Below are 12,352 nucleotides of genomic sequence, written 5' to 3' on the forward strand. Positions count from 1 at the left end.
TTATAAATCTTGTCTCAAGTATATATTTGCAATGTATTCATCTATCTATATATCATGTTTAAATTATATAGATAGGATAAAGAAAATTGCTTTTATTAAATTATATAAATTAATCCATGCGTTATATATCAGGAAATAATGTATTTTTTCGAACTCGTAACATTACGAGAAATATTGAACAACATCTATATAAATGCATTTTTGCAAATGTGTGCTTTACGTATGTTTACATGTACATATCTTCTCAAAAATAATATGTTATAACTATAATAAATTATATTTTAACTAATGTGATGCACACATTTGATGACAATATTATCCTATTCCTATTTTTAATCATTAATTATCAAAGATAAACGCCGACGATGATAAAACATGATGAAATAATATTACGACTACGAAAATATCAAGCAGTAATATCTTCGAGTTTTTCAAGACAGTCATAAAGTCTGCCTGATATATTACTCATGTTAAAATTCAGTGTTTCAGATGGTGAATGAAAATAATCAATAAGATAATAAGATATGAGATTTTTACACTTTTCAGCGGAGATGTGATTACGAGAAAATGGATAAGATGCTTTTACGGACTTCCTATTTCGCCAACCATCAGTCTGGTCACATATTTGATTCAAAAATTCTTTCAAATGAGCATTAACATCTTTTCTAGTCTAGAATGCAAAATAAATATTATGTCTCTTGATTCGAGGCCAAAGTATTTGCGATGATAAAGCGTCCATCTTGATGATGCATTATCTTTTCTCTTTAATCTTTTTTTCTTTATCTTATTTGTTTGCATTCTTTTTACATTTGTATAATCATTTAAAAATGACATGGCAATGATCTGTTATTTAAATATAGTTAATATATGCGCGTATTTGCCGATTTGCGTTTGCATATTCATCTTCGTCCATCTCGGAGTTGTTGTTTCAGAAAAAAATATATTAATATATTTCGTCTTGCTCATTCTTTGACATTATGTAAAAAAAATTCGCATAATCTTAAGTATCAATATTGACAGGTTCTTTTATGAATCGAATGAATCATCAACCTTAACTTACCTCTATTAGTTCATTATATAATATTTTCTTTTTTTTCATTTTCGTGTCTCTGTAAGGAAATTATATTGAAAAATGATTCAGTCTTCTTTTCAAAATTTTTAATTACGTCATTTTTCCTCATACTTTTTTTATTTACAATATACGTTCTAGCTCTTCTTCGTTTAGAAAATTCGTCGATGTTCTCCGAATTGTGATAATCGTTGTGAATCTTAACTTCGATATCCACCGAAAGCGAAGAAGTTGAAGATTCATTTACTTTAATTTTAACGGGTGAAAAATCCGCGAAACGTCTCTCACTTTTCTCTCGTGTCGTATCAACATTTATAAATCTCGGAAAATTATTCTTTCTCTGGAAACTTAAGCACTCGAGTATCAATCCGTTTATTTCATCGTCTACTTTCTCTATCGGTGCACTGCATTTGTATTTCTTGCACGGCAATTTATATAGTGCATAAGGACATTGTTCTTTGCACGAACATTTTTTATATTTATTTATTTTATTCGTCAAGAACATATATTTCGCGGGATTTTTCGATAACTCGCCTATGAATCGATCTGAATGAATCACAGAACGATCATCGCTTATCATTGATAACGGGCTCGTTTGCGTATTTTCTATCATTTTTTGACATGGAAAATTAGACAACTTTTCGTCGTTTTCTTGCCATACAGCGATCTCTGTTTGTACAGAAGCGGCGGATGTAAATGACGTATCTGTCGAATTACCTAATTCTTTGCTGATGTCAGTGTCTTTAGTTATGTCTTTATTCCTTGTATCTTTGAGCGATTTTTGCTTTTCCTCTCTTTGCAGAATGCACATTTGTAATTGCTGTTGATTGGGCGTCACACATTCATGCTCAGTGCTCGTGGGTGATCGTCGAGTTTTTCGACTGCTTTGTATATTTTTTATAATTTTACTCTTAAATAATTTCAGGCTATCGTACATTAAGGATCGGATTGTATGCGCCGATGGCTTATGATCTCTTTTTCTCTCACAATGAACCATATAATTTGAAGAAGCTGAGCAACATCTACAAGCCTATAATCAATATTATAATGTGTTTGTCATTTGTGTAACGATATAACAAATATTATATATATATTTTTCATTTGTATAACAATTTACACAACAGAAATAATTTTTACGTAAAAAGATATAACAAAAACTTACGTAAAAAAGTTGAATTGCATTGTAAGTTTGTATAAGAAAATAAATTATACATTTTTTCTGTAAGTTAATTCTGTGTAATAATATTATAAGTATAATAAATACTTATAACATTGTTTGTGCTTGTACTTTTTTATGTATAATAAAAAATATACAAGTATTTCACATTTATGTAAAATTCTTATATATTCTTATATATTTATGTAAAATTCTTGTAACCGTAGCAAACGTTGCATAATAATTGCTGTAGAAAAATCATTGTCTAATATATTTTATGAATACCTGGGTATTATCTGTGAACCGATGCGTTTCATCGATTTTCGTGCAAATTCCAGTATTTCTAAAATACGTTTTTATTTTTCTGAGCACAGTCGATTTAACATAATTAATTTTGTTATTTTCTTTTGTAGATTCAAATAAAACTCTCTTATGATTTGCATCGAGAGATGCTTTCTTCAAATCATTTAGTACTATCCTAAGTTCATCCACTACATCTGAAATAGCTTTCACTTGCTCGAATATCTGATTGAGCTTATATTGATCATGATGACAGATTTTTTTTGACATAATTCAAAATTTTTACGATATTCTAAAAAGAAAATATGCAGTGCTCTTTGTGCTATATGACATATTAATAATTTTTGGGCTTTAAATTATTTTAATAATGTGGTTAAGTTACAACTGATTTCTCTCATCTGTCATTTTCATTTCAGTTTGTTTTTCTTCACATATCAGTATATATATTACATAAGAAAAACTTGAAAACTGTTAAGAAAATTGTTTGTAAATGGATTACAGAATTACTTAAAGTTAACATTAATGTTCATTAAATTTATAACAAGAAAAATAATTTTATATCCATTAGTGTGATAGTGTGACATCTCGTAATAGATATTAATATATGTATATTCAGTCGTGCACAGATTATCATTTTTTTAATAGACATATAGTTGAAAATCTCTTTCTAAAAGAACAACAGAAGCGCGAGCTACGCGTGCGCTATTCCTCGATTTTATGTTACAAAGAATGATACAGAAATCAGCTGATAACTGTCAAAAAATATTAATCGAGTAAAATAAGAATATGTTATAAAAATTAAAATAATATGTTTTAAATAAAATGTTATAGTACTTTAAACTCGATTAATATTTTTTGACAGTTATCAGCTGATTTCTGTCAAAAATTATTATTCGAGTTTAAAGTTTATAACATATTATTTATAACATTAGTATTTTAATTTTTATAACATATTTTAATTTTAAAATTTAATGAGCAAATTAATGCTTTAATTAGCTGATTTCTGTCAAAAGATATTAATCAAGTTTATATAAAAATATCATTCTTTTTTATATAAAATCGAGGATATCGAAGCTTAGCACGCGCTTGTGTTGTTCTAGTTGTATATAAAAAATATAGATTGTTAATTTAGATATTGAAAAATTCGAAAGTATTATATCTGAAAAATATTGCTATAGATAATAAATATTATTAATATTATCGCATTACACATTATATATATAATCTTTTATAGTTTCATATTTCAGTAACAAGTTGTTTCTTTAAAAATAAAATATTAGAAATAGATATATTGACATTTCTATGTAACTCGGAGAAAAAGAATTAATATTTTTCATCCATTTTTTCACGTTGCTGAGATCTGAATATTATATTTATTATTACATATTACCATTGAATTGCCTCTTCTTCATCGCATATAAAGACGCATCTTGAAGACAATGGAAAGAAATTGGCATCTTTCTCGCTTGAAAAATGTGCGGAGATATATTTTGTGAAAGAAATAAAAGACCTGTTCATAATCACAACAGATATTATATAATAAATCGTATTTTTACAGTGGCAGATACAATGTAAAATGAACAAGGATACCTTTACGAAATATACACGCATTAAGTCGTACGTTGATCCAGGAATCGACCGGCGACACTATGTACAACACAACCACGGAAGCGTGCGCGATGTACCAATTGGCAGGCAACGCGGTTGCACTTTTGAATTTGGCACGCGGTGCATCTATTCGCCTATACTCTTGTCCCGGCGTCTCTTTCTTTAGGTAAGTAGTTCTGTGTGTGTGTGTGTGTATGAGAGAGAGTTTGTGTTTATATATGTGTGCCATTGTTATCCATTTTTCTAAATGCACTAGTCTGTTTCAGTCGAACGAGACACCGGAACGCGTCCTGGCTAATTCTCGCGCTTTTCCGGGCGCGATGAAAAGAACAGTCACAAATAAAAACGAGACTCTTGGATTAAAAGTCACGACAAAAGGAAAGAAGCATCAAATGCCCGGATACGTCGCAGAAGCGTTGTAAAAGCGGATGTAATACCAGCCAAGACGCTGCTATCGCTCCTTTTCGATCCTAGTCAAATGTGAGTTAGCGTACATCGACCAAGAAACGTAAAAGGAAAAAAAACAGTAAGTACGTAAATGTGATAATGTTATAACGAATCACTATCCTGCGTTATGTACACATTTTTCCTCGTTTTCTCTCTCTCTCTCTCTCTCTTTCTCGAGAAAACAAACGAAATAACGGAAGAAATTTTGCAATTTCAAAGATAATAAAAACGAGAGAAAAATACGAATAAAGACGAAGACGTCGACGACGTGCGTCGATTAGCGATTTCGTCAGCAACGATCTCTCTACGTGTATTAATATTTAAGTACATTGATTAACCGATATTCTCTCGCATAAGTACCGCAATAAGTACTCAATCGTTCCCTGCTGCCTACTTTACAGTATTTAAATTTTCATCGCGCTTTTAATTTTGTTATCTCTTTGTTACCTTTTGATTTTCGGGACGGACGGAAGGTGGTTCGAAAAAACCAAGTCCATTTTCGCCGAACAACTCGCAACGATGACGGCAAAAATTTCGCTCGCAGACATAAATAGATGTCCTTCGCTTTCATAATCGCCAATTAACAATTTCTTCTAAATCAATTTTCTGATTAAGATCTATTACGCAAACGAAGCGGTAATACTTCTTAAACAATACTCGCCGTGTGGAAGAATATCGATATATATAGGTACGCTTCGCGTTCACAGCGTGGCTAAATAAATAAATTACATTAGATGCGATTTGAGACGCGACTTTAATCGAAATTAAATCGCGCGATCAAAAACTTATGTTGCGTAAGTATCTCGGTGTGGAGTATTGCAGGAATGTCTACATATATGTACCGTATAATATTGTACATATTTATCAGAATGACTGCGAATGTGTGACAAAATCTGCTATTCTTAAAAATAACAAGAATTAGGAGGAGCTATAATCAAATCCGTAAATAAATTATAAGTCGCAGATTTCATATGATCGCGCAATATTATTTGTATGTGTGTGTGTGTGTGTGTGTGTGTGTGTGTGTGTGTGTGTGTGTGTGTCTCCTCTTCAATATAATCCCCTAAAATCATATTTATAAGATATATTACACATCGATTAAATTTCATCTAGGAAGAATTTTTCTCGTTTCATTGCTGAGTCGCCGGTTTAATGAATGATTCCATTACGTTCTTTCTCTGCAACTTTTTCATACGTTCTTCCTCCTCTCCCTACACTGTCGTGTCATACTTTAAATAATTATCTATGTACAATGCATACACACATACGCGCCTCAATTATCTCCCTCTTGTGATTATCTTCCTTGGCCTTCCTCGACGTTTACCCTCGATCCGTTTCGAAAAACCGAAAGTGCAGCCGTTAACTTGAAAGACAGAAAGCTGCTAGAGGCGCAATACTGATATCTCGCGGGACGCTATTAATTACTATACGGATCTGAGGAAATCTCTTTGCACTCGATTGCAATCAGATCGTTAGATATGAACTCGCACTTTTTCGAGGATCGGCTCGACGAACGATTTTCGCACAGCTATTGCTATTATAGAGCGGAAGCACCGGCTAAGACTCTCGAGGAAATCGTTTCGTGAGCGTCGTCCTCGTGCAAGGATTTTCTCATCATCCCGCGATCCTCCGTTTTTACGATAAATGCAACACGATCGTGTGTGTGTGTATATATATAATAGACGACGATAGTGTAAGACAATATCTCCGCTATAACCTTCAACAACTAATCTTTACTTAAGTAATAATCTATATGGGTGTTTTCTGCCGGCTATACAGGACGATAGAGTCCGCGGTACCCGAGCTCACGATCGCTCTTATTCTCTGTTATCGCGCGGCACGACGACCTTGAGCAAGTTTCTCACGATACTTCTCTTCGACCCTGTTCACTTAAGTACTGGCCACTTCGCGTCAATATCACAGTCCCTCACGCGGATGTTAATCCACCTGCATAATGACGTTTCACGTATGGTGAAATGTCACTCTACATCTATCTACGTGCTTGTCTGAGCCGGGTGAGCCCGCCGGAAATGCAAGTTTTCTTCCTGCGAAAGGTACGGATTATCATTTGCCGTTTCGTGATCCAGGTTGCGGGACACACGATCACGAAGAGCGACTATACTACGCGTAATTTTCTCTCTTGCGAAAAAGAAAAAAAAATGGTAAGGGTGCAGTGTAAGTCTTGGGTGCATACAATTTCGTTTTTTTTTTCATGCAGAACGACGATAATCGCTCGCGGTTCGAGCCTAACTCTACTCAAGATAATTGGGATATCCAATTTACGATATATCGCGTGACAGACACATTGAAGTATAATTATTGATACTGTCGGAAAATCCGTTGGTATTTCGCGACAACTATTGCTTCTTCTTAATCGGCTGACGAGCTGTAAGCCACTGTTAATATTCGGTGCATGAAACTTTGTGTATCTCCCCGTCACATCACCCGAACGTATGCTTTTTTTTTAATGCGTTTATGCGTGTACCATTTTTTTACTTTTTACTGAGGTCGTTAAGGCTGTGCGCGTATACTTATCTATCTATAAAGTATTTTACGCTGATATCTTTTTCTTTTGTGCTGGTTTAAAGTTTCGCTGCGCTACTGTCGTTGCTATACTAAATGCCGACTCGATAAGAGAAAGATCGTCGTCGCGCTCCTTCGGAACCCGGCTTCTCTTCTCGGGTCCCCCGTTTAGAGAGGACTCGTACTATTAAACCGGAAGAAGCTCGACCGCGGCATTATAATGCGCGCGACAGCATTCAACGGTATTCGAGGTCGGGCCAAGGACACGGCGGCTCACGTGTAGTATTTTCGATCGTGTGCGACGTCGAAGCGCGAACGTGCGGACTGCCGCTATGTGTTCGAGCGAAAATACTTGGCGACGCTGTTGATAAACTCCTGACGCTACAACTGCACCTGGAACGCCTGGGTCGCGTTCGGCATAATGAAAGGATTCGTTGTCGTGGTCGATTGCCGCAGATTTCTGGCGGCGATTTCCGCCCACTCAACGTCGAAAGGATCGGAGGGTCCTCCTCTGGAAGCCTGGCCCATCGCTGCCGACCCGAGCGAGTGCGCTCTGGCGTGAAGCGGAGGTGCTCGTCGTGGACTGGCAGGTACCTGCTGCGGTACCGGCGACGGCACGGAGCCGGTTATACTACCCAACCATTGTTCTGGTTTCGGCAAACCGGCTGCCGTGGAAAGTGGTTGTACCTGTTGAATAGAGAAACTCGTGAGAGAAGACTGTTCCGAGTAATATACGTTAGTGGTACGATACAATGGACCAAAAGAAAAAAAAAGATTCTTGTATATCGGTTATAAGAAATAAAAGTTCTCAAGAAGATTGAAATAGACGAATTGAATATTTGGTCTTACAGATGTGAAAGGCAGAATATTTCAATGTTTTTAAAGATTACAGCATTATATTATGCTTCAAATAAAAATGGTTAGATAAATGGTTAGATGTATTATTTCTTAGGATATTTTACTTATAAAATATTGATTGAAAAATATAAAAAAAAATATGTAGAATTTGTACGTCGAAGTATCTGATTTTACTTAAAATGTTTTACGAATTTAATTTTAACAAAATTCTAGAGTTTCGCTCGAATTAAGGGAATTGTCGTAAATGTTTGACTTACTAAAGCTGTTGGTACACTGGTTGCCGATGAAACTTGGCCGACGTCAGTCGAGATGGATAATGCCGAGGAGACGGACGCTACGCTGGCACTGGGAGAACTTGTTTTCGGTGTCATCGTCGAATTTATTGGTATCGGCGATCTGTTCGCAGCCGACGTAGACGTATTTCCCAAAGAGGACGTAGAAGCTGTGCTAAAAGCGGGGCTTGCTGCCGACGGTGGCGTGCCAAAGGCACCCACACCAGAGGAAACAGGCGCCGGTGTGCTCATAATGACCGAAGTAGGCGCGTTCGTCCTTGGAAGAACGGGACTCAGGTTGCTTGTCTTAAGAAGAGGCGTGAGCCTGTGGTTCGACGCGAGAACCGGGGATGCCGACTCTTGCCAGCTGGGCCCGACATGATTCAGACCGCCGAGCTCGTCGCTCTTGTTATTATCGTTGTTGTTATTATTGATGCTGGGACCATTCTGCAGTTTCATCTCGTCCAACGAGTTGCTACTCGTTACTGAAAAGGATCGTCATGTGAAAATTACGATAGAAGTAACGATTCTTCAAACGCACCATTGCGATTGATCGGAACAAAAAGATGAAATTAGTAACTTTCATAGTTTTTTATTTGAAAGTCGTACCTGGAGGAGAGTTAGTGATGGTGCTCGTGAAAAGTTGTTTAGCGACGGAGCTCGCGGCAAGCTGGGACGACGGCATTGGTCCAAAGTCGTCGCTGCTCGAGAGCAGAGAAAGCCCTCGAGAAAGCTGCTGACACATCGCAGAGACGCTGTCCTGACCACCGGGAGATATTTCTGGTATTGGACTCACTGCGGAGAAACAGAAGAGATCACGTTTAACAAAATATTTAATTGCAGTCTGAATTTTGCAACGTGGTGCTGGGTGCATCCCAATGCATGGTACAAAAGGCATGCTACAGGACGTATAAATATACATGTGTCGGGGTAAGTATAAAGTGAAGGAATATATAACAACGATGTTGAATGTTTCTTTTTCTTTCAAGCACGAGCAAAATCACGCGGGGAGAAATAAGGGAACAAGATTACGAGGATTCTAGCTACGCGTGTCGTGAAATCTGTTTCTGTCTGTTAACGGAGTTGTACCGTGTGTAAACGGAAAACGAGCACGTTTAAGGATACATCGAAGAGCAGGCAACAATGGGAATTAACAGAATAAGGAGTAATGACCTTCGTCATATCCTTCGAACTCTGTTGTAAAAAAACGGGAAGCACATCGTTATTCAGCAATTAGATCGATTTAAATTAGTAGCACATATAATCACATTTTATGTACTTGTAGAGCTGATTCGCTCATTCATTAATGATTGTCTTGATAAGATTACGAACGAAAAACAAGACGAAGTAAGACCATAAACGCTCACCTGGTGGCTTCAAAGGTACTATATGCGAAAGAGCTGACGGCATTCGCGACAAGTCCGTTGGCTCGAGACTGTGACTACGTGTGCGTTCGAGATTACTAGGAAGATCATTGACTCGTAGACTGAGTTGCCTTTTAAATGGGGATGCTTGATTGAGCTGCGTGAAACCTCGGAAAGAACCCTGTCGTTCCAGCATAGACGGAGTGGCATGTGGCCTCTCGATCGCAAAGGGATTATACACCTGTTTAACTGGAGGAACATCTAAAACATAAATGCATTCGAGATATAATAAAATATAAATAAATACATATTAATAGAGGATGATAAATTTTGCATAATATATAAGAAATAATATAATATTCAAGTCAAAATGTATTCGTGACATTGTGATAAATATATTTAATTTTAATCACATTTTTACGAATACTTTACATTTTTTATCTTTCAAGTACGACTTATAATAAATCTTCAACATTTATAAAATAAGAATTTTTTTAAAGAATTATATATTTAAAAGATCATCCTTTTTAAATTGTTTTAATTTTTTTGTATGCATTAATTTATAATTAGGAAAGTAGAAATTTATAAACAATAATACGACTCACCTACTGCACGATCGCGTGATTCCTGCAACCGTTCCGTGAGACTAGGTTGCCGGAAGCTGCCGCTTCTCGTGAAGGTGGAAGTCTTTGAATCGAAAGTCATTGTAACCCCGCATTCTTTATCCCGTCGCTGTTTCCTTTCCAGACATGCAGCAAAGGCGCAACCCACTGCGTGACTCAATCTTTCCCCCTAAATAATAAAGGATAAATCAATAAAAAGAATCTTAGAATTAATCTTAGAATTAATATCTTCGCTATTCGCTATGAAAGTCTTTTAAAAATTAATGTGTTGTAAAAATTAATTTTATTTTATTTTAGGCAAAACAAAAATAATGCATATTATATATTATATATTACGAATGGAAAAACTATATAATACAAATCTCAATTAATAGCAAAATGTACGACAGTTCTACAATATAAAAGATTTTACAATTTTTTAAAATTATATACAATATTGCAGTTATTTATTTTCAATATATTTCTCAATAATGTGTGTTTCTCTCCATTTAAGATTAAAATATATATCTTACTTAACTATTATAAATTTGTTTTTCACTGTCAAATCGAAGCTATGTACACTCTCAATTTTGATATATTAATGAATTGATCATATATATCTAACTTACCGATTCTTTCAACGCTAAAAATCCATGACACATCCATCGTCTCGTTGTGCCATCCCTGCAGATGTAACTGAATCCCTTCTCGTGATTTCTATCAGGTGCACAGAATGAAACCTTTTCGATCGTCTGATCGACAATTAGTCCCTTTGTTTCGTCCTCGACAACGCGTAGTCCGTCACCGGATACGTGAAGTATCGCCCGCACCGGTCTTCGTCTCGAATTCTGAAAATTCAATGTGGAATCACTAGAGTGGCCGATTTGCCCTCTGACCTTTAAAACGCCGACTTATTTTTAGGCTTCTTTCGTGTCAATGTCGACTCTCTTTATATGTGAGCTGTGCTAAATATAATCAAGGCGAAAGACTTGGAGAGTTGGAGCATTTGCACAGCTTGAATTTCCCAGCTGGAATCTTCTTAAATATTCAAAATAAAAAGGAAGCTTTATGAAAAAATAATCCGATTGCTTTTAGAATTATTTTATATTTCAAAAATAGATATGAGATGAAAGACAAAAATTGATAGTTTCAAAAAATTAATTTCTCCAGTTTATATATTTGCTGAGAAATCCGTATTAATTTCAAAAAATGTGCAATACTTACTCGGAGAACTTTAAGGGCTTCCTCGCAAACCTGCATACCCCTCGATTCGAATACCTCTACGCATCCCAGGTACTACAAACATAAATGGTTTAATTATCCATCCATTAAAAATTTAAATAGGTCAGTAGCTCTTTATTTGAAAATTTATTTCTTTATCATTAAAATTATATTTATTCTTGACATTAGCAGGAGAAATCAATTACGAAAATTATTCCAACCAAAATTAATTATTCAAAGTACCTAATATATATATTATTATTAAAATAATTTCAATGTAAATAATTTTCCGACAACATTAATTTAAAAATTGATCTACATCAGCAGCTAAAATAATGTCGACGATAGTTTTAATTAGGCCAAGTCCGAATAGTCTCAGTCATCTTAATAATTTCGGTGCGCCATGCGAATTGGACATTTAATTTACATATCTAATGTGCCGTTAAACTTTTATGCTTACCTTGACGTGAAAAGCGCACGTGGCTGAACGTACTGCACTTTCATCAGCTTGCCATTGATGGGGCTTGCTGGACTCGGGCACGTGAGACTCTTTCCGTCGACGGAAGCTGTCCCGGAAGCTCCGTCGAAGCCGATCCATTCTTTTCCCCGGCGATCTCTCGCGCTTCTATAATAACAGAGTAAAAAAAATACGATTTATTTCCTGCAATTCGGGCAAACGTTTAAGCGACATTAACGCGAAGGGCTTTCTTCCCTTATAGAGAAGAATATAGAGAATACCATCCATCTGGATAAATGTAGAATTGTTCCTCGTGACAATCACAGAATTCAATCACATAAACCATAATCTGATAACGGAGATGTAAGGAGAGAGAAGAGATTGTCATAATATAAAATTTTAATCAATCTTTAATCATAAAAATAAAAGAAAAAATGAGGAAGACATTTAAAAAATCGAATCATTCATTGATTTA

At 35.6% G+C, this 12,352-nt stretch overlaps 2 protein-coding genes across 13 annotated transcripts in view; both read right to left on the reverse strand.

Moving 5' to 3' along the window:
• Nucleotides 1–235: 235 nt before the first annotated feature.
• Nucleotides 236–3,995, reverse strand: LOC145936254 (uncharacterized). 5 transcript variants are annotated; one of them, XM_083038283.1, is made up of 4 exons: nt 3,916–3,995; nt 1,184–2,099; nt 1,061–1,109; nt 237–967 (listed from the first exon to the last, which is right to left on the reverse strand). In XM_083038283.1, the coding sequence occupies exons 1-3, from the start codon at nt 3,916–3,918 to the stop codon at nt 1,096–1,098; spliced, it is 933 nt and encodes a 310-aa protein (XP_082894409.1). In that variant the 5' UTR covers nt 3,919–3,995; the 3' UTR covers nt 237–967; nt 1,061–1,095. The 5 variants fall into 5 exon arrangements, with proteins under 5 accessions (XP_082894406.1, XP_082894409.1, XP_082894408.1 ...); XM_083038280.1 differs by having other exon boundaries at nt 236–967; nt 1,061–2,099; XM_083038282.1 differs by having other exon boundaries at nt 237–1,109.
• Nucleotides 3,996–4,038: 43 nt separating this feature from the next.
• Numb (NUMB endocytic adaptor protein) overlaps nt 4,039–12,352 on the reverse strand; it is a 62,678-nt gene continuing 54,364 nt past the window's right edge. For 7 of the 8 annotated variants that reach the window (XM_083038271.1, XM_083038269.1, XM_083038270.1 and 4 more), the window contains 9 exons: nt 11,881–12,045; nt 11,424–11,495; nt 10,829–11,047; nt 10,203–10,389; nt 9,601–9,858; nt 9,407–9,427; nt 8,843–9,028; nt 8,219–8,718; nt 4,039–7,790 (listed from right to left, as the gene is read on the reverse strand). In XM_083038271.1, coding sequence (XP_082894397.1) covers nt 7,485–7,790; nt 8,219–8,718; nt 8,843–9,028; nt 9,407–9,427; nt 9,601–9,858; nt 10,203–10,389; nt 10,829–11,047; nt 11,424–11,495; nt 11,881–12,018 — 1,887 coding nt within the window. In that variant the 5' untranslated portion in view covers nt 12,019–12,045 and the 3' untranslated portion in view covers nt 4,039–7,484. The remainder of the gene's footprint in view (nt 7,791–8,218; nt 8,719–8,842; nt 9,029–9,406; nt 9,428–9,600; nt 9,859–10,202; nt 10,390–10,828; nt 11,048–11,423; nt 11,496–11,880; nt 12,046–12,352) is intronic. The other variant, XM_083038265.1, reaches the window with a different exon arrangement.

The sequence above is a fragment of the Prenolepis imparis genome, unplaced genomic scaffold (assembly GCF_030444845.1).
Source record: "Prenolepis imparis isolate NDT839.2.m4 unplaced genomic scaffold, iyPreImpa1.0 SCAF_5, whole genome shotgun sequence".
NCBI lineage: Eukaryota > Metazoa > Arthropoda > Insecta > Hymenoptera > Formicidae > Prenolepis > Prenolepis imparis.